At 39.2% G+C, this 22,756-nt stretch overlaps 1 protein-coding gene across 2 annotated transcripts in view; it reads left to right on the top strand.

The window, feature by feature from the left end:
* DSCAM (DS cell adhesion molecule) overlaps positions 1–17,119 on the top strand; it is a 460,003-nt gene extending 442,884 nt beyond the window's left edge. For both annotated transcript variants that reach the window (XM_090122754.1, XM_031612462.2), the window contains 2 exons: positions 709–1,011; positions 16,196–17,119. In XM_090122754.1, coding sequence (XP_089978880.1) covers positions 709–1,011; positions 16,196–16,536 — 644 coding nt within the window. In that variant the 3' untranslated portion in view covers positions 16,537–17,119. The remainder of the gene's footprint in view (positions 1–708; positions 1,012–16,195) is intronic.
* The last annotated feature ends 5,637 nt before the right edge of the window (positions 17,120–22,756 follow it).

The raw sequence follows: 22,756 nt of genomic DNA, 5'->3' as shown, positions 1-22,756 counted from the left end.
TCACAACAGGCCATGTGTAAAATATAAAGTCCCCATTAACTTCAGCAACACTGAAAAAGTATTTGAATCACTGCAGGTTGATAGCTACTGAACAGTATTGCTTTCTTAAGACCATATGTTCTGTATGAAAGGAGCTAGTATTTCACCTGGTGTCTAAACTGAACATAGGTGTCTCGGAGTCACTGTCTTTATATTTGGCCTTTGTTCTCAGGGATTTTTCAAAAAATAGTATAAGCGTGAAACAGATGTAAAAAGAGACTTTTCTCCCTCAGATGTCACCCCTCAGAAATATCTCAGATTCATTAAAAGGATAATGTTAAGAGACTATTCCTAGTTTCGCTAAATCTGTTCTCTGAGTTTCTAACATTTTTAAGGCATTTAACTTTTAGAGAAATTATTTTTGTATATATATATTAAAAAAAACCTTTCCCATGCTTTAAAGGTTATTTCTTCTAAACTACCAAGTTGGTACTAAATCACATAAGGCTGCTAGCAGAGTAAGACTTCACTTTAGATTTTCTGTAGTTATCAAGCTACTGACTAAAAATTGTGCAGACATTTACAGTGAAGCGAACTAATTCAAATCACCTTGATCATTTCAAAGGTTGTGCCTTTTATTAAGAAGCACTGTTGCACTCTTCTCTTTTATTTGAAAAAGGATTATGCAGGTGTTTTCTTTCTCTCATTATTCATGTTTCTGGTGTACAGATCGAGCAAGAAGCAGCATGGTCTCCACAGAAAGTGCCTCCTCAACATATGAAGAGCTAGCAAGAGCATATGAGCATGCAAAAATGGAAGAGCAGCTGAGACATGCCAAGTTCACCATTACAGAATGCTTCATATCAGACACATCGTCGGAGCAGCTCACGGCAGGGACTAATGACTACACAGACAGTCTGACCTCAAGCACGCCGTCAGAGTCGGGGATTTGCAGGTTTACCGCATCCCCTCCCAAACCTCAGGATGGAGGGCGAGTGATGAACATGGCCGTTCCAAAGGCACATCGGCCAGGTGAGATGTTAGAGGTAACATTTCAGTTCCTGAGGCGAGCATTTCACTCCATGCCTAGGATGGTTAACAGGACAGGTACATCGCAGGAGATAAAGAAGGCTCACAATATATCCTGTAAATATTTAGAGATAATTGCTTTTCATCCCAGTTAATATAACGTTTGAGTAAGATCTGTTCTCTCATATGCAGTAAAAGGAGCTTGGAAATTTAGGAATAGAGAGACACAGTCTGGGCCATTAAATTCGCTCCCCTACAGCAGCAGCCATCAGGCAAATAAACCCTTCTGGGCGAAAAAATACCATATGCCCATCTCCAATTCAAGCCACCCCCTAATAAAACATGTCTTACAGCAATAATTTCTGCGTGAGAGCAAAATTTGCTATCACAACACTTCATGAAGACAGATTGTAGAAGATGCACTATCCCTCCTGCCTTCTTGCTTGTTGAGGGTGTAATATCCCTTTGGTAATGCTATTGAGCTGTTACACTCTCTTTGACATTTCCAAATATCAAGTTAGGATTATCTAAAGGGGTGAAAATAAAAACAAACAAAATAAATAAATACAATGCAAGAGCTCAAGGGATATGGAACTTCATACCTTCAGACAAATTTAAACCCCACTCCAGCTTCTTACTGACGGAAGGTACCTTAGAGACATCTGTTTACAAGGCTCAATCATATTTCTTCTTCAAAAAGAATGCTGCTTCTAGTGATAATCTAGTGCCCAACAGCATAGGTAGATTATTTGTGATACTCTGAGATCAAGTATGTTATTAAATCCTCTCAGAAAATATGTGAGTTTCTGTTATAGAATACATTATGTGACCTTGGGAAGAAGGGTTCTAACTGGGAAAACCACAATTATATTTATGTGCTTACTGAAACATTATCTATTTTATTTTATTTGTTATTGCATATACATTTGCCATTGTGGGTGAAGCTACTTATATACACAGAAAGTAAGCAGTAGTTCTGATACATGTGAAAAAGAATAGTGAGTAGACTGTGATCTTTTGCTTACTGTACACTTTAAATGAAAGTAGTTGTTCTGGCAACAGAGAAATGGAAGACAGACAGTGGCATCAGGAAGGTCATTCAAAAGCAGGACCTGACACTGGTAAAAGAGCATTAAGGATTTTGAAAGGGAAGGCTAAAAGTAGAACGTGGAAAGAATAAAACCAAGCAGTAGGTAGGAAGTTATAATAGACAAGGCAGGAAATTACTGTTTCGTACAGATAGATAAGAGGGAAAATAAGTAGGAAATAATACAGTGAGAGAAATGGCTGATTTCTCTGTAGTCACAGAGCAGAACTGCAAACCTAGGAGCTGTAAAAATAGATAAAGGTAGAAATTTTCATTTCTTTCTATTAAAAAAAATATATTTGTACTTGCTCTGCTGAAGGGAACTGTCTACATTCACAAAACCACAATCCTCTCTTCCCAGATGTCAGTAAACATTTTTATAATTATTTAACAAATAATTTACTTTCTTCCTTTTGTGTTCCATATGCATTATTTATGTATACTTAGTATTTGGAAATATTCTAATATATTCACATAAAGATTTGTTAAGGGCATACAGCGCTAAAATTCAGTCCCTGGACTTGAGTAAAAAGCTTCTGTGGTTGAAAAATAATCGTAGGCCCTCTAGTGAACTACAGACCTATAGCAATCTTTAACTCAGTTTGAAATGGTTTGAATTTGAATCTCTTTTACCTGTTTGGCTTTATGCGTTACTTTGCAGTAAGAAAATGAACTGAGTTATTAGTTGCAAAATCTTGAATGTTCCAGTGGAGCAACTTAAATATTGGCCCATAAATATAAGCTATTAAAGGATACTTTATGAAGAACTTTAAATAAAACATGTAAGTAAAGAGAATTTTTAGTAGTAATACAAACCAATATGTTTAGTGCTAAAATCAGTCAGGGAAAACTTATGAAACATATTTATTCTTTCAGTTATCATTTCAGAAACTCTGCATAAGTTCTTAAAAATACAACTATAATTAATCAAATGTTTGCAAACCATTTTCATTTAGAAATTTAATCAGAATGTTTGTCTTTATTCACTCCGTCACTTCAAATTAGATTTGATGGCTCATCAAATGTCTAGGCAAGCATAACAATTGATCATTTCTAGAACTATAACTATGAATTACAACTGTCTTTTCAGAACTTCTACGCATTACACACTACTCTATTTCCACAATTAGTAATGCATAATATTTGCCTGCCTCATGTTCTAGCTCACTTTAAGTCTTCTGATAGACCTTTTCCCTTCCAGTCAGCAGGTAATGCAGATACACACTCAGGTTAGCAGTCAGAACCACTTCCAACTTCTGTATTTCTGCTCCTCTTTCCTGACACTTAATTTACAGAAACAAGAATCAGTTTCATAAAGTCAGCTCAGACATGGGAGCTAAAAATACCATGATTTTGCCACAAAAAAATAATCATACTGTTATCTAAAAAAACAGAGTAATTTGGCTAATGTTGTGTTAACTGACCAGAAATGGAAATAATTTTGTTATACTGAATTGGAGACGTGCACCAGGACTTCAGAAGGATCTGAATATTTGGCATTGTTATTCTTTTATAATTCAGACAGCCAAACATATTGTGCTGTAGTCCATGTCCTTGTGTATCAGCAAAACTTACTGTATCACAAAATCACAAAATGATTGAGGTTGGAAAGGGACCTCTAGAGGTCATCTTGTCCAACCCCATGCTCAAAGAGGGCATGTTTGAGCCACTTGTTCAGAGCCATTTCCAGGTGGCTTCTGAAGGTCTCTAAGGAGGAGACTCCACAGCTTCTGGGCAGCCTGTGCTGGTGGTTCATTACCTGCATAGTAAAGACATGCTTACTAGTGTTTGGTCGGTCCTCAAGAAACTGGCACTCTGGGCAATGATTATGCTATGCTAGATCCTTTTAGATCAAGATAGAGGCACCCTGTCATATTAATAGTCAGAGGTTTCAACAGCTGTTCTTCTAAGTTTACCTGGGAGGTTGACAAATGAGTCAGTCCTTCGTCCTCCAAAGCTGTCATTCAAATATTGCATTCAGAAACTGGGTGGAACAGAAATTAGAAAGAAATATACACTGTTCCTTACCTCCCACTGTGCCAAAGTCTGTAATGTAAAAAGGTGGAAGATAATTGTAGAGGTTGAAAAAGTTTTCTAATATTGTTTTTCCTTTCTATTTCAAAAAATATTAACCACAAATTCAGTTATCAAGACAGTTATTATTAACTGTAATAAAGACAGCAGTAGTAATGATTATTAAAAACAGATTTCTTTTATATCTTTAAATCTCAGTAATAGACAATAAGCTTTTTTTTTTTTTGTTTTCCTTTTACAATTAAATTATTGGACTTAATAACTGGGCAATCTTTTGATATGTCTGTGTTTTCCCAGTTCTATGTAAATCTCTTCGTAGACAGATCAGTTGCTCACATCCTCTGGTAATGGAATTCTTAGAAGAAATAATTGCTGACCAGTGCTTGAACAGGAGATATCTAGAAAATTTCATCAAGTCTCTTGATGAAAGTTGTCTACCATCACAAAATAAACAGAAGCTCATTTTGCCAGTCTCTCTTCCCTTCCTGTTTGGACATCCTCTTTATTTATGAACCTTGAAGGACAAACAACATCTCAGATACACATTTAGAGAAAAGATTTTATTCACTAGGTATATCAGACCAGGAGATTTTAAAATCCATTTAAAGGACACCAAGAGTAAACTCTCAGACCCTCCTCTACAAATGGTAGAAGGGAGTCAGTTGGGAAAGAAACCTACATGGGGGTGGGAAAAACATGCAGGTGCAGGTAGGCAAACAGAAAAATAAAAATTGAAACTGATTCCACAGACATGAAGATGGCAAGAAAAATATTACTCCATGGGAAAGCTGAGTGCTTTACTGTGTCCCTGAAACAGCACAAAGCAGGAACACAAGTTTGCTAAGCCCTCACTTGAAGGAAAGTATGTTCCCCTTGTGGTCCAAATTTCTTCAGCTGAGCATCTAAGTCAAGCAGTGTGAGTATAGCCCTAGGCTTGCTGGACATTTACTAGAAAAGGCACACACAGTGAAGTTCTTTCAGTATTTAATATACTTTAAGGTACCTTAATTAGCGTTGTTGGTCCAATTAACAAATTTCTTGCTGCTCTGACTAATCCTGCGCACTTTAATGGCAACACCTTAGCTTGGAGGCAATCATTAAGCTACAGAATGAAAATACTTTATTGAATAATTGTCTAAAGGCATCCCTTAAATAGAGGCTGAACTTCATTCACATAGCATAAATGCAGTTTTAAACAACTCAGAATAAAGTAAACTTTATGGTCAGGACACAAATCTTCTTTTTTAGTACTCAATCACAGCAGCTAAAATAAGCTGCTTAGCATAGTAAGGAAAATATGAAGTATGCAACAACAGAAAGAAAGCACAGCGTATTTCCAATGTAAGCCTTGTAATCCAAGATAAAAAGATGTGAACTTTTTTCCACTGATCTACGAGTTGAAGGGTGAAGGAGTTATTTCCTTCTTCCATATGATGAATGCAAGCGTAACATAGCTAGAGAATCTATATAGAGACTTGCTTTCAATGGAAAAGATGCTGACAACGCTCTGTGAGCTGCAGCAGTAACTGAATTCGATACAAATTCAGCCACTGGGGATTCAGTAATGGTTGGAACTCTTGACTTCAGGCCTTCAGCTTACCTTTTGCCTTCTTTTCTCATGCATGTTATATTTTTCTGGATTGACTGGAAATATCGTTGTACAGTTCCATAGTTTACAGATCTCAAACTATATTTCTTGAAGATATGGGAGAATCTACATTTGACATTTTTGTGCAGGAATCCTGCAGCAAACTATGAAAATTATTACATATGAGTTCTTTTTTCGTCCCACCCTTGCACTGCTTGGTTGCAAATGCAATAGAATATATGCATATATATATAAATGCATATGCACACATTATATATAGTGTGTATACAGAATGAAGAAATCATCAGTATGACTCTAGAGTGGGAGATTAAGGTCCAGTTCTGAGGAAATGACATAAGGAGACAAATCAAAATAGGCAAGTGGCAAAGCAGCAAGATAGGCAGAGTTGTTGTTAAGTGAGAAAATTAATTCCGTGCCTATATATATAACTGTAGAAAATAGAATCATAGAATCATTAAGGATGGAAAAAGGCCTCTAAAATCATCTGGTCCAACACTCAACCTACCACCAACATTGCCCACTAACCATGTTTTTCAGTATTACACCTCCAGTGACGGTGACTTCACCACCTCACAGGGCACCCTCTTCCAGTGCCTAACCATTCTTTCAGAGAAGAAATGTTTCCTGACATCCAACCCAAACCTCTCCTGGCACAACTTGAGGACATTTCCTCTCGTCCTATTGCTGTTATCTGAGAGAAGAAGCTGACCCCCACCTCTCCACAGCCTTCTTTCAGGTGCTTGTGGGGAGCAATAAGGTCTCTCCTGAGGATCCTCTCTCCAGACTGAACTAGCCCAGTTTCCTCAGCCACTCCTCAGCCACACCTCACAGCTCAGTTGCCTTTCTCTGGACACACTCCAGGTCCTCCATGTCTTTCTTGTAGTGAGGGGTCCAAAACTGAACACAGAGCTTGTGGTACGGCCTCAACAGAGCTAAGTGCAGAGGGATGATTACCTCCCTGGTCCTGATGGCTGCAGAATAAGCCAGCATGATACAAGACAGGATGCCACTGGCATTTTTGGCCGCCTGGGCACACTGCTGGCTCATATTCAGCCATGCACTGATCAACACCTCCAGATCCTTTTCCTCTGTGCAGCTTTCCAGCCACTCTGCCCCAAGCCTGTAGGGTTGCATGGGCTTTTAACATGCACGTTAACTTTTGTGTATGCTTACTTACACATATATAATATGCTCTGAAATTATTCCCCTAGATGTGCATCTCTAATGTTATCATCTTACTGGATTCTTTTGTAACTGGAACACCTTTTTATTTCCTATTACACTGTAGGAAAACTAGGAATGTGTCACAAAAAGACAGACTGTGCTGTTTGCTCCTTATCATAGAAATGGCACTTCGAGGATGAGTCTAAATTGCTTTTATCATCTCTCAGCTTTTATTTCTGCAGAACATCAGGAGCTTTTTCTCCTTCTGCTGTGAAAACTGAATGTTCTGCAGAGATGAAACCTATTTAATTCCACATTTAATTTGACATGAATACATACTTGAAATCACTTCATTGCATTATTCTCTGGTGGATTTGTAGAGGAAGGTTCGCACTACAAGTTTTTTTAACCATGCTAGTACAATAAAAAAGAAACCTAAACAGGATCAGATAAGAAGTTAAAGTGCTGTGAGATCAAAAGGGAAAATTGTATCGGTGTGATTCATGACTTTAAATAGGTCAACTGTTCACTTACAAAGTTTCTGTGCAATTCTAATGTGAAAATTCCATTTTAGGTAGCACACAAGATGTCTGAAAGCTAAACTCAATCCTGTGACAATAGAAGTAATTTGAATTATTTTTACAACGCTCATCTATGAATCAGTGATACTGTTGTTAGGAAGATTTTTTTTTCTTAGAGGAAAGGAACAACTGGTATTGGGTCCTCAGGAAATTTACTAGGAGTGTCTGACAGTACAGTTATCTTTTCCTACTGCTCTGTAATTGATTTGTTATTTTAATTTGAAAATTAACAATGCCTGTAGAAAAATATGGTATCCCAAACTGCGCTAGTTTGTAATACTACTGGTTGGACTCTTTTCGGCTTTCTTCTCAGTTAAAAGCAGCTTACTGAGAGAGAGCCCTTTTCCAGGATGCCCATTTTTTATTAGCAACGAGATCTTTCTTAATAAAAACGGGTAGTTGGGATTTTTTCATTATTTCAATTTAATTTTTCTAAAGCTGATTATTTTCTTTGTGATCTTTTTCTGTCCTCAGCTGCAAGTAACAAAATAGGCTACTCATGTTTTCTGTACGTTTGGAGGCATTGGATTCAACTCCAGTTAGTGAAGAATGCTATGCCTAAAGCAAGGATTACATTTATCATTAAATTTTCATATACTTTCATGTTCTTACAGTCATAACTGCAATGTTAAATTTCTGGAACTACCAGGAAATTTACAAAATTGAACAAAAGATGCTGCATCCTCTTCAATTAAAATAATACATTTTTAAAGCAATTCTAAGTCTGCATCTTAAACCTCACTTTATTAAAAAAAAAGAAAAAGGAAAAGAAAGAAACAAAGAAAACCCACTATAACTAGATATGGCTTGCTCGTACCATTTTAGTTTGGAGAATGTCAAAGTGATGAAACTTGATAGCGTTAAGATAGACTGTGTGTGCCTCAGTCAGCCCAAGGTAACCAGGAGCAATTGCTCCCATACAGACAAGCACTGCTCCAACCCTGCTTTAAGGTCCTTGCTGTCATTTATAGGTGTTACTGCTTTAAATGACTTTGCCTGTGCCACAGAACGTTATTTTAGCTTTAGATCTATAAGAGATTATGGCTTATGAAAATGTAAATCAAGCCTTACCTGTAGCAAAATATGCTTGCGTTATTTATTTAAACTAATTAGAGAACTGATATAACTAGAGAAATATGTATGTCCATATATTCTTAATCAAACTGCAGTGACAACCTTTGTAGTCAGTGTAAAAGCTTAATTAACATACTTGCCTTTAAAGCACACCTGTACATATACATGGGCATATTTCAGTATAGTTCACCTTTTTGTACCTGCACCCTGAACTTAACAGTGAGAGCTGGGCTTCTTATCCTATTGGATTAATTTAAAAAAAAATGCAGCGATGTGCCTTGTCAGCAACACTTGGGTGATTCAAACTGATGGACCCAAGGAGACAAGGCAATCCATCCATTAATAGGCTACAGAAGAGCAGCAGGGTGGGGCTAACAGTGGTTTCCTTGCTGCAGTCTGACCTCTCCGTAACTATTAATGGAGCCTTATGCCTGCCCATCACCCAAACAAAGTCAGTTTTAGCTGAGTGTTGATGGGCACAGTGCAAAGCATGTTGAGGTCAACAGAGTGGCTCCCACTGACTCCAGTGAACCGTACGTACAGTTCAAATTTCTCACCCCTCCATCCTCTGTGGTGGGTGAATCTGCACTCCCAAGATATCCCAGGAATAAATTTGTGATGAAAACCCTTTTCCACGGAGCCACGATTGATTTGACCCTCAGCTGAAGCGATGCATAATTAAACTGTTTCTATTCACTGCACCCAGGATCAGCAAACTAGTCTTGAAACTGCAGTGTTGCTAACTCCAGGCACCTGAGCACAGGCTGCAGCACAGCTCTCTGAGCTCAGCCAGCAGACAGGAGAGCGCTGGCTCAGAACATCCTTAAAAATGCATGAAGCTGCTTGCGTGACAAGGCGAAGATGGAAACAGAGCAATGTGCTTTTCTATCACCATTTCATTATTTATTGACAATTTGTCTAACTTTCTCTTTTGGAGTACGTATTGATTTATATGGTGAGGTCCATTTTACAAGTTTTTTCAAAGTACAGATGTTGCATTAAGTTGAAAAAGAACAGACCCATTTCTGCAGGAGCACTGGCCTTCTGAAACTGAACATCCACAGGAGTACTTCATAGGTCTAAATCCATCTGGCCCCTGGAGTTAATCAGTTCTTCATGTTACATCCCCAGCGCAGCAGTGGGAAAGTCCTTGACAATAACACAGTTTACTGTAAACATTGAAGTTACTTCTGAAAGGTACAAAACCTATTGACGGGTTTTTTAAAAAGTGCAGTATGTAAGACCAAAGTTTTGCGTATACAAGTACCAAGCAAAAATGTAGTGCTTCAGTTCCTGTTTCATTAGACATTCAAGACAAGGCAACAATATCATAATCAGATCTCCTGTCACCCTGCTAGACAGATGCACAGTGTGTTATGCTGATGTATTATAGATGTATGATCTCAGTTTAACTATAGCAGCCATACTTCTGCTCTAAAACACATTGATTTAGGACTTTTTCTTGGAAATAGAAGGCTTAAATCTAAACAACAAAATGAATCATCTTTAAAAAAATGATCCACATTAGGTGGAATTCTCATTTTCAGTCACTTAAACCTAATCTCCAGTAAGTATAAATCAATTTACAGTCTTGCTGAAATCAATATTGCTACTCTGATTTATACTGGCAGAAAATTTGGCTCCTGAACTACAGTTTTATTCATACCCTGATGTCTCTTAAGAGGTAACTCCAGTGACTGTAGTCAACAACATTTGGAGTGTAGTTATTATGGAGGAATTAAAATGAAACTTGCCAGATGTAAAATACAGCCTCAAAGATGTGATAGGGAATTCTGATTTCTCAGTCTAGAAATGGGAAACGTAGTGTTTTTCTGAAGAACTTTGTCTGTTTCCTGTGTGATCACAAACATGATTTTATTTCATCTGCCAAAACATTGTGAGAAGCGTGAGATTTAGGATGAATCTCAAAGGCATGGAGTACAGAGCTCTCTTGTTTGCCTTTGTGGACAAGGGAGCCTGGCAAGCTGCAGGTTAGCGACTGAAATGCAATCAGATGCTTCGCTGGCCTCATCCAGCAAGGACAATCATTATGCATTCAGTCAGTATAAAAGCTGGACCCAAATGCTCCATCATTTTCTTGGGCAGTTGAGCAGGAGCTGAAGACAAAAGAAGTGAAGAGTGTACACGCCTGCTCTCACTGCAGCTTCTCCACTAACAAGCTGGGCATGCCTCCTCCTTTCCTTTCCCTTCTCCTACCTGGCTCTTCACTGAAGCCGTGATTTAAGGGAGTGCTTGGAACTTCTGCCTTTTATTCTAGAACACCTTAGGCTGCAGAGCTATTGAGGGACTTTCTGAACTTGCCACTCCCATACACTGAGGAGGAGCTGAGGTGGCCTTTTGTATGAGCAGTCAGTAATTTGTGTGGGTAAATGTCACCTCTGTTTCCAATACTGATCAATACAGGTAGTTTAAAACATCTTTCCGAATTATTTTTTTTTTACTGTTTGTTTGTTCCATTTTGCTGCTACCTTCCTAAGAAAGTGATTATTAAATAAAGAACACTGGGAAAGTGGTTCTATACCTAGAGTACTGTGTGCAAGTTTGGGTGCCACAGTACAAAAAGGACATAAAGCTGTCAGAGAGTGTCCAAAGGAGGGCTCCAAAGATGGGGAAGGCTCTGAGGGCAAGGGGTGTGCTCTGAGGCCCTTTGCTGTGCTCAGCGCAGAGCAGAGGAGCTGAGGGGAGGCCTGATGGCGGCTGCAGCTCCTCGCAGGGAGCGGAGGGGCAGCGCTGAGCTCTGCTCTGTGTGACAGCGACATGGAGCTGTGTCAGGGGAGGGCAGATGGGGTGAGGGAAAGGGTCTGCACCACACGGCGGTGGGCATGGAATGGGTGCACAGGGCTGTGGGCACGGCCCTCAGTGCCAGAGTTCAGGAAGTGTTTGGATGATGCTCTCAGACTTAGGGTCTGATTTTTGAGTGGTTCTGCATGAAGCCTGAAGTTGGACTCAGTGATCCTTGTGAGTTCATCCACATTTTTCTTGCTGATTTTATGTCATGCCTGTCTTCTTGCAGTGGCAGCACTGGTGGTGCAGTGTGGGTTGCTCTGTGCTGGACACACTGACAGGAGGTGAAGGGCAAGAGGGCATGAGCCTGCTTCACACACCAACAGCACCAATTGTGCGAATTTTATTGCTGCCGTCAATCCAGCTTCAGCTGTCTAAGGAAGCTCTGCTTGCTGGCTTTAACGGTGTGCCAGATTTTGAAGTGGCAAAGACTCCAAACATAGCTTGTGCTATTTCTCTTCATAAAGCCTCTCACCTTTGTCTAGCAAACTTTCCAGTCTCTCCTCATTTACAGTATGTGCTTTTCCTAAGGGCGATCTTTTCCTGAAAAACAGCCTGTGAGCATCAACAGCCAGCTTGTGAGCATCAGCAAAGGCTTCAGTGATTTATTTGCTGTGCTGGAGAGCTGGGAAGCCCCCTCAACTTTTTAATCAGCATAAACCTGAACTTAGAGCTAGCTGTCAGCAGCTCTGTCTCCTTTGCTTCCTTTCACATGAGAACACAATATCCCATCAGCTCTTTCCTTACAAACAGAGGGCAAGGCAAACAATGCCCAGCACTTCAGCACTTCGCACACTCCTACCGCATTGCACAATGGAAGGAAGCCTCCCAGATCAAAATAACTGCATTAGCAAGGTGCTTTTTCCCTGTTGACTAAGCTATACAGGTTCAGTTCTGACATACCCTCTGATCCTTTGAGATCTGTAAGAGCTTTTGTACCCACTCTCTTCTTCAAATAAGAGTCATGTGAGCACCCTGTTCACCTGGCCTTATTCTTACCTTTGTTGACTAAAATATCCTGCCACAGTTACCAGTCCTACATTATAAACTTTCCTAAAATAATTTGCAAGTGAGGTGGAATTTCTTTCACATGGCAATCAAATCTTGAAACTCGTCAGTCATCGGCTCTGAAGAGATTTGTGCTGCAGCATTGTGAAGAAAAATTGCTTTTGCTTTAGTAGAAGTTATGATTCATGATCAAATGCATATAACCATCACATGATAGCTTGATAAGAGTATATTTTTTACACTCTGCGATGATCTCTGGATCCAATATAGCATAGTTCTTTAGATTTTTTCTGGAGCAGATGAAAGCAAAAATACATGCAAATTCTCTGGCATTTGAAAGAATGAGGTAAATCTTCAGGGAGAAAGGGGCGCATCACAGTGTGCTTTAGTTCTGTGAACAAGAAAGCTATCTTGAATAAAATCACAGAAAAGATAAGCAGTGATATTTTTCTTCCTGTGAAATTCAACCCAAACCTCCCTGTACCTAATGCTGACTTCCAGAAGAGGTTAAAAATACATATAGTGTGGTTTTTTTTCCAAATTTCTTATATCAGCTTTGTTGTACTGAAATAAAAGTACACTGTTTGCTCAGTACTCCATTAACTGAGAAACTACTCCCTTTCTGGTAAATTCTGTTGTTTCTGCTATATGTGGTAGGTGATTTTTGACATTTATTTACAAATGTTTATTGAAGGTAACATTTTCTTCAATATACTATACTAAATAATCCATTAGAGGGCTGACCAAAAAAACAAAAAACAAAAAAAACAAAAAAAACCCACACAGAGGTAGCTTTTAAGGCTTAGGTTTAAGTTGCCACATTTGGATTTGATTGGATGCTTATTATTTGTGTACAAATTCAGAGTTTCTAAATATAGCAAACTTCCCTTTTTTAAAAAAATGCATCTTAAAACTATGGGTTTTGAATGACTTTTGTACTAATTAAGCCAAAACACATGAATTATTAAACATGCTCATTTGTAGTGCTCATGTACTTGAAAGGTTTGCTTTCATTACTAATAAGGCACACACACCGCTGAGAAGAGGTAATTAGAACATCAAAGGCAGTGAACCATCCTGAAACTTCATAATGTTTTGCCTGAAAAAATTTATCATTCATCTGATTAGTAAGAAACCAAAAATGTCTGTAGAAGGACAAGAACCAAAATCTCTCCAAGTAAACCCATATGGCAAGTGTCTTTTAATCTTCTTTAAAATACCTTCTGAATTGATGTAGGAATGCCAAAAGTGTGGTTTTAGTTCAAAGACAATGTTTTGAAGTCAAAAATATGCTAGTTCTTATAAATCAAAGGCTGGTTTCATACTGTGATACCCTTTCAATCCTAGGAAACGAAGTTACATTATCTTTTTTTTTTATATTTTTCCAATGGTTTTTGAAGATTTATTGTATAGGAAGTTGCAGAGAAAGATGTTTCTTGCAGATTCTAAAGAGCACTGGCACTTCTTATGATATAAAAAAGTGTACAGCATATCAAATAATTAGTGCACAGTTTAAGCAGTGTTGGATATTGTGCACTGCATTTCTAGCTCCATAGAAGTAGTTCCACTCTCTAGTTTCTCATTTCTACAATCCTGTTGAAACTTTGCCCCAAGTCATTTTAAAAATCACAGAGAAGTAATTGCATATTGTTTATACAGATTATTGACTATGTCTTCTTGTGTTGATTTATAGAGGAGAAAGTAAAAAAAGGTCTTTTTTACATAGCCCAAGGCTCTTGACTTCATGTGAGAAATGTCTAGACAGCAGCTTGAAAACCAGCCTTCATCTCTATAAGGTTCAACACTCATCCCTTTTAATAGTCTGCCTACCCATTGCTTTCAAGAAACAGTGATTTGTTAAGCTACAGAAATGTCTGTCCACGTCCTGACGTACTTCACCTCAGAGTCAGGCACACTGCTGTCTCAGCTGAACTGGCTCTTATATGCCTGATGTGTTTGGCATGGGAGGTACTAGGAGAAAATAAGGCAAATGAGTAAAGCTAATTAACTCTGCCACAGTCCATTTTTCAAGTGGTAATATGTGTGATGATGTGTACAAGCCTCCCCCTCTCTCTCCAGCCTTACATAAATGTTGCTGTTGTCAGCCTAACCTTGAGATATGCACGTCTTGTTTGCAGGGGTTAAACACTCTACACCACCGCAGATGCACCCTGTATGTCTGTGCGGGAGGTGCAACTAGAACAAAGCATATGGTGTCAGACAGTACCTGGGGGATTTCTATAGGAATATAGAGTGGTTCTGCCCAAATGTAGCTTCTCAGCAATTCTTGGTCTGTGACCTGAAATCTTGGGTTGAACAGACGCTGTTAGTCTTTCAGGTACGAATTGCAGTAAAGGACTTGTTTTATTTTAGAGTGCTGAGCAGCTTTTAGCTTGGTTAGGAAAAATGAAATTTTTATAGCGTGCTTTATTACGAATAAGTGCTTCTCTGGTCTACTGTTTATGCCACTGGCACAGGTCAGCCTTGATTTCTATGGCCATAAATAGCTCATGTAGACAAAGAAGTGGTAGGACCAAGAGACTTCTGCTTTAGACATTCAGGCTGCATCCCATCTGTGGATAATATGGTATTGATACCAGCCATAAGAAGGAAGAGATATACCTGCAGAGGTCTGTAAAGAAGTAAAAATGCTGTTTTTGACTGTGCCTGTAATGGCACTTTTTTTATATACAAATATGTGAGGTTACACCATCAAATATTTTTAGAAGGTAATGTCATTATATATCTGATTGCCCCTCATTTCCTTGAAGCAATTTCATGAATACCTAACAGGCAAAGGTAGAATAAATAAGTCAATCTGATTTCTGTAGCAGGTCACGTAGATGTATAGATAAATGGAAGGTAATGCTTACGCCTGCTTAATTCCAGATAGCAGGGCCAAGGCACCTACTGAAACTCAGCAGCTTCGCAAAGGCAGATCGTCTGGACTGAGCCATCAACACACACAAATAGAAATGCTCATGAATCAGGGAAAATAATAAATAAGGGGTTCTGAAAATGCTATTTCTTGCATGTTTTTCATGCCAACACAAGTATATCCATGTGAGTATTGTCAAGACTTTACTTGGCAAAAGGGAACAGAAAGGAAGAAAGGTAATACCAGAGCAAGGATGCCAGTTGCAGTGCATTTTGTTGCCACAGAACAGCAGCATTTTGCTGGCCATGGGACTGTTAATGGTGGAAAATCATAGTGGCTTAAAAACAATGATGATGGATGGCAGGAAACTACTGTTATATTTGGACAGGAGTACTTTTTATTCAGAATTATCTCTAAATCTGTAACCTTAACTTTCTTGAATTGATTTTAAATGATTCTAGATTGGAAGTCATTGATTCTAATCGTGGAGGTTTCCATTCAAAATGAAAAATAAGGCATGGAAAGCTCCCAGCCATTCACATCTTTCAGGTTTTGACAAATGAAGACCAAGATCTTTTGTTTTAGGATTTTGAGAAAAAAAAAAAACCTCTGGCTTTTTTCAGTTTATCTTCTTTGCGCCTTGAGTGTATAAATGAATGTATAAAATACATTGCGCTTCTCACTACAGTCATTATTTCAAGATAAGAAATATGAACAAAACATTCTGAGGGAGCTGCCCAAATAGCTTGTTGGTCCATTACCATTGACTGTGTGAGAACACAACATAGTTACATCTGAGAAATGATGATGTATTATTATTATAGTCAGTGCTGCTGCCGGGTCGGTTACAGATTCTCTGCTGGGTTGACCAAACCTACCCCACCCAAAACCCCCAGCCAGTGCATGGGCTGTAAGTAAGGATGTTTTTCTCCTTTTTGCCTCCCCAGGTGATCTTGTGCATTTGCCACCGTACCTTCGGATGGACTTTTTATTGAACCGCGGTGTGCAAGGCGCAAGCAGAGACCTGGGTTTGGGGCAAGCCTGCTTGGAGCCACAGAAAAGCCGAACCTTGAAGCGCCCCACTGTCCTGGAGCCAATCCCCATGGAGGCGTCCTCCACGAGAGAAGCTCAGTCATGGCAACCCGGTGCTGTGGCAACTTTACCTCAGCGAGAAGGAGCTGAGCTAGGACAGGCTGCCAAAATGAGCAGCTCCCAAGAATCCCTGCTGGACTCCCGGGGCCACTTGAAAGGAAACAACCCCTACGCAAAATCGTACACCCTGGTATAACAAAAAGAGCATGGCTGGACAGTGGCTGTAAATATTTACAATGAAAAAAAAAAATCCAATGAAAGCTACCTTTTTTTTATTGAATTCCAATATTTATAATTAAAGAAGAAGATTGCCAAAATATTTGACAAAAAAAAAAAATAATAATAATATGAGCGACAGACAGTGCAAAGACTCTCTTGCTTTTTTTCTGTCTGAGTGTGACCTTCATCTGACTGGGCATCTGAATTTTTGGGTAAAAGAGTCCAGTTTTCTGATCTTCACAAACATTTGTGTTTTTACTGATTTTCTACGAAGTGCATGAAGACTTAACTTAAACATTTTAACTGGAAGTTCCATCGGACAAGATTAAAAAGGGAAAAAAATATCACTAAAAAAAAAAAAAATCACCCTATTTGTGAATTCAGCAGGAGCATTGATTTGGGAAAACAAAAAGTCTTTTGTCATGTTTTGCACTTTTTTTTTAATTAGAAAATGGGTCCTTGATTGTTCTTTTTTTTGTTGTTAATTAGGATGAGTGATGTCTGTGGAGTGAGGGGACTGGTTTTGTTTTGTTTTTTTTAAATATTAATTTAATGAGACACTCTTTGCATTTTGTCTATGCGAAATAAAAGGGTCTTCTGCCTTTATTTGTGATGTCTGCTTCCATTGCCTTCTGCTATACTTGTTTTTCCTAAGCGTTGGTTTTCCCTAAGCACATCATGACTGTCTTCTAAAATATGTATTCTTGTACTTTGGTCAGAAAAGAAAACTGGAGTAATGCATTTTAGAAAAAAAGTAATTGGATTCACTCTCCTAAAGCTTTTTTGCTAACGGGGCAGAGAGCCAGGATAGTGCCAGTGCAGCTTCTTCCCCATCAGACTTAACCTAGGTGCTGCATTGCCTTCATCTGAAGCCAGAAGGCTTTTGTTTGGTTTCATTGTATTTTGGATGAGAAGAAGTGTGTTGCTGTTACTCGACTTACTCCCCAGGGTTGGTTCTTTAGTCCATTTGGGAACGGTGCACACAGAGGTGAGTTGCTTACGTAAGGATTGGCAAAAAAATGCACCTTTTCTGGTAATAGGAGAAAAGGGAGGAAAATGTTATTCCAGTTCGAAGACCAACATGCCTTTCTTTAGAGGAAGAAAATCGTTTTATGGTGAAGCTGTCAGCTCATATTACTTTATTGTGTCTTTTGATTACATGAGAAGTAATTCTACTTGTTTTATACGAAGTACATATAAATGATTGAATACTCGTTTTAACATAGTGTTGGAGCTGTCTTGCTAAGTGCCTCCTTGTGTGTGTTCTGGCTACCTTTTTGTGTCCTGATCAAGAAAACATGGTGTAGGGCATCCCCAATGAGTGATCCTTCATGCTTGCACTGTTCAGTGCTGGTTGGAAATATTAACCAGGATCTGAAAGCAATAAAACTCGTTTAGCTTGAGCATGCTGAGAAACTCATGCAATTTCCCAGGCTGCTGACAGTGTGGGCACCGCTAATTCAAACATTTCTGCACCATGCTCCTTTCAAGTTGTTTTAAAATAGAAAAATGCAGTTATGTATAATTGTTTCATTGCTATTATTATTGCAATTATGTTGCTATAATGGCACTAACTTAGTAGAGTTTTTAAGTGTCTTGAAATGAATCAAGTTGCACTTCCATCCTTAGCTCTGTCAAGCCTAAGCACTAAATTTCTGGAAAGTTCTACAAAAGAAGCCATATGAAGATGTCCTTGAGGTATGTACTTATTGTAGACTACCAAGAAGAGGTGAGATGTCGCTCAACTAAATAAGCATTTCCCTTCTGGTCTATTTACCAATTATGTTGTTAAAACACATTTAAAAAAAAATAATAAAAAAGAACAATAACAACAACAACAAAACCACCCACTTTTGCTTCTGTAAAGAATAATTTAAAAAACGCAAGGATTGAGCACAGAGTATATATGTTGAAAAAAGATGAACATATTTATTGGCTTTGCTGACTTTTTTTCCGTAAAGTTTTCTTAATAAGAACTTAATTTAGGCATACAGAGATACATTTATTTTATTATATCCAGTAGAAAATTTCACAAAAAAAAGGTTTTTTTTCATTGGAGATCTGATTTTTAGTCAATCCAACTCTTTTTACAACAGTATTTCCAGTGTACTCAGGTTGAGCTGACTGGGGCATCACTATTGCATTTACATACAAAAGCTGGTTTTTCTCTGTACTGTTCAGGATTTGCATCTCAGGACATTTTCATCTTCCATTCCAGGATCCTTCTTGCCCCCTGTATTCCCCTAAATTTACATTTAAGTGCTTTCTTTGATTTAACAAGGCTTTCTCCTCATTTGTGTGAAAGATGCCTGCTATGCAGTGAAAGCACTTTTGGGGGCCCCATGTTCAAAGAATTTGATGGCAGGTCCATGACTGGTTAGAATTGGTTAAATACACACATGGTCCCCTTGGCTTTGGAGCTCTATGGACTCTTAATTTTCAAAAGAGTGCTGGAGCTGTAGAGCTAGTTAAACATGTAACAGAAGTTTGAAAGGAATGCCTGTCCTGCTCTCATCAAGTCAGGGTTTGGAGATAGGAGAAATCTGTCATCCCAGATCAATATAGTTGGGAACAGTCCCCTCTTTGCAGTATGTGTTGTTTTATGGGGACAAGATAAGAGAAAATGCACTGATGTTCCTCTGCCAGTACAATTTTAAACACTTGCCTGTAACAGAACAATCAAAATCCAAAGATCTTATATGTCTACATCCCATCATATGTTATACACACCTGTCACATTAAATGCCCTCTTGGAAAATATATGTGGAAATGGGAAAAAAAAACAGCAACAACAACAGACACATTTTGCAAGAGCTTGAGATTTCAGAAGACAAGTGCTAATGTACAAGACCATCAAGGCAAGCACATCTTGCGTATAACTGTGACCCTCTCTTAGTCCTGAGGGTGAGAGGAGACCTGCAAACTACTTCAAAGGACGAAATTAAGAGCTAAAATTCTTCCCTGCCTTCTGTCTACTAAAAATCACACCTCCTTAGAGAGACCAGTTCTTTTTTACATTATACTTCTCCCTGTGTCTCAACCTCAGCTAACCCTTCAATGATTCACAGATACTAATTAACTTGTCCTTTTTGTCTCATATGAATTAGCAACTCCCTCACTCTTGCCTTTTCTAAGAACCCTTTTATCCTTCTTTATTCCCTTACTGTTTAACTTCAATTTTCTCATTAACACAATTACTTTAAACCCGGTGCAGTTATTCCCTCTCCTTGTTTTTAGGTATGAGCTTGTTTTTCCTATTTCCAACCAAAGATAGTTGTGAACATTTAAAAGTTTGTCTTTTGACTGCTTATTTTTTTAACCAGGTGAGGTCCATAGCAGGGTTACTGTAGATAGCTAAGAGGAGTTAGGATTTATTAGCAAGTTGAGGCATTATCAAACCAAATACTATCAAAAACCAAAAACAGCCATGGAAACTAGTTGGGACAACTGGAGAGTGAAAAGGAGGTTTGTGCAAGTAGGTGCACAAACTTTCTCAGGCAGGTGTGAGATGATGTCCAGCTCCAGCTCACAGCTGAGTGAATGACAATAAGTTTGTGCCTAGTTCCTTGGTTTAAGTAACCAGGGATAAATATAAGTAACCTGGGAGGTGATCCAAGACAGCCAGCATGGCTCCACGAACTACAGATCATGCCTGACCTATCTGGTGGCCTTTTATGATGGAGTGATAGCATTGGTGGGCAAAGGAAGGGCAACCATGTCATCTACCTGGACCTGTGCAAGGCCTTTGACATGGTGGATACCCCATCCCTGGAAGCATTCAAGACCAGGTTGGATGGGGCCCTGAACAACCTGATCTAGTGTGTGTGGAACTGGATGATCTTTATGGTCCCAACTATTCCAAGCCATTCTATGAATCTGTGATTTCCATTAGATGTATTCAATTTTGAAATACCAAAAGACAGCTGGATGTATATGAACAGATTTTTTGATTGGCTGAGTTTGTTTTTTGTTATTTTTCTTAAGGTATGGACATTGAATAGGTGGAATAAAGGGGACATCTGGAAAGGCAAACTCCTCCAGCATGTTATTAACCTATCTGGGCTGAAAAGTATGGGCACTTGTCTTCCTCCATGTCAGAGCCATAGCAATGTGTGCAGACACCTTGCTTCTTCCTACAGATGGCAGGGGACTATGGGGCAAGCAGCTCCTTGCTAGCACCAGCAGATAATTGCTTCTGGTGGGAAGCAGAGGTGCTTGGCTGGCTTGCTGGACAGCCTGTTCCAGCTTCTCGCCATCCTCACAGGAGAGAATTTATTCCTAGTCTGAAACTACCCTGTGTCAGTTTAAAATCATTTTCCCTCATCCTGTCACTACATGTCCTTATAAAAAGTCCCTCCTCCAGCTTTCCTGTAGGCCCCTTTCAGGTACTGGAAGGCTGCGATGATCTCCTCCCGGAGCCTTCTCTTCTCCAGGATAAGAGCCCCAGCTCTCTCAGCCTGTCCTTGTAGAGGAGATGCTCCAGCCCTCTGATCATTTTCATGGCCTTCATCTGGACCTGCTCCAACAGCTCCACGTCCTTCTAGTGCTGGGGGCTCCAGAGCTGAATGCAGTAATCCAGGTGGGGTCTCACGAGAGCAGAAACAAAGCTTGTTCATAAGTGCTCACCTAGATGCTCAGCTGTCTAAAATGCTAACCCAGCAATTCAGGGTTTAAAATGAATAGAGCCAAGAATATTAGCAGGGGAAGTAATGGAATTCTCTTTTAAAATAAAGATAAAGATAGATAAAGATAAAGATAAAGATAAAGATAAAGATAAAGATAAAGATAAAGATAAGGATAAAGATAAAGATAAAGAAATAAGTGAATGAATGGAAAGAGCAAAATAAACATACAGTTTGGACAGCTCCTTCGTGATCTTAGTGTTAGTCAGGTTATTTTTGGTCACCGCAGCTGCCTAATGGGCTCTCGTGGCCAGCCACAGGGATGCAACAGGGAAAAGAGAGTGTTTTGCACCATTAAATTTCTCTGGGCTTGCCTGAGCATCCCAAGGGCAAGGGGGTCTCAACTCCTGTCCAGGTATAAATATCATTGTAAATTTGCCAGCAGGAATTCACATCTGGAGCCAACCCATACAGTCACACCAAGAGGTGGCAGCTTCTTGTCCAGTGAAGTAGTTGGGATTTAAATGCACACTTGCCTGTGTGGGATGTGCTTTTTGTGGTTTTCAGGAAGGATGTGACAGGTGCTTGTTCTGGCATTGCTGGATTGGAAACAAAAAGAACTTCTAGGGAAATACTGACGTAAGTTAAGATTTTGAAATCTCTGGCACTGAGCTTGAAAGTGAACGATCCCTAACTTCACTCATGGAAGTGTTATGCCAAAAACAATTTCTGTGAGTATGGAAATAAAAAGTTTTACATTGAGATAAATTCTGGAACTTATAGGCTCTTAGTCTGAACCTGTCAGATTATATGAGTCTCAGTGAGAAAATGTAAAAAAAACCAATATGGTTCAGACCTTTGGACTCTCAAATGAAAACAGGTAAGATAGATGTCTCATAAAAGGATATCACACAATGGTGAGAGAGCAGGGATATCCACAACAAAACACAGAAACAAAACTAAAAACTCAAAGAAATGCAGTCACTAAGGAAACTGTAGCATACAGTAACATCATTAGGGAATATCACTCAGGTTCCATTAAACTATCTCTAAAATTCATCCAGTATGCTTTTTTAACAGTCATTGTGAGATGTCAAAATTCACTTGATTCAACAGTGTAATAGGAAATTTGGTTCTGGTGTTATTTTTAGTGCAATGGAGGCTTTTTGGAGGAGTAGGGAGTGAAGGCAGCGTTGCATCTGGGGACTTGGAAATACAAAGCATGCATTGACCCATGTGTTGTGACAGATCTTCCATCATCCCAAGCTGTGGATGATCCTAATGATGCAGCATTCCCTAAAGCGAGCACATCAGCTGGATGGAGAGCTTACAAATAGTCTCTCGATGCAGCTTCATTTGCATTAGAGATATTCTTCCCCTTCCTTTAATCTCTGCTATCTGGCAGCACCTCCCACCCATGGGTGCAAGAGCCGATCCATGCCCTCACACATCACCATGCTGATGAAGAACATCCAACTGCTGCCTCCCATGCATCTGGGAAACCAGAGACATGCAGGAAACCGGGAGCTCAATGGGACTGTTTTGGAGGTGAGTTATTCTATCCCCAAAGCACCT

The sequence above is a fragment of the Phasianus colchicus genome, chromosome 1 (assembly GCF_987193195.1).
Source record: "Phasianus colchicus chromosome 1, bPhaCol1.hap1.1, whole genome shotgun sequence".
NCBI classification, from domain to species: Eukaryota; Metazoa; Chordata; class Aves; order Galliformes; family Phasianidae; genus Phasianus; species Phasianus colchicus.
This window is presented reverse-complemented; position numbering and strand designations above follow the sequence as displayed.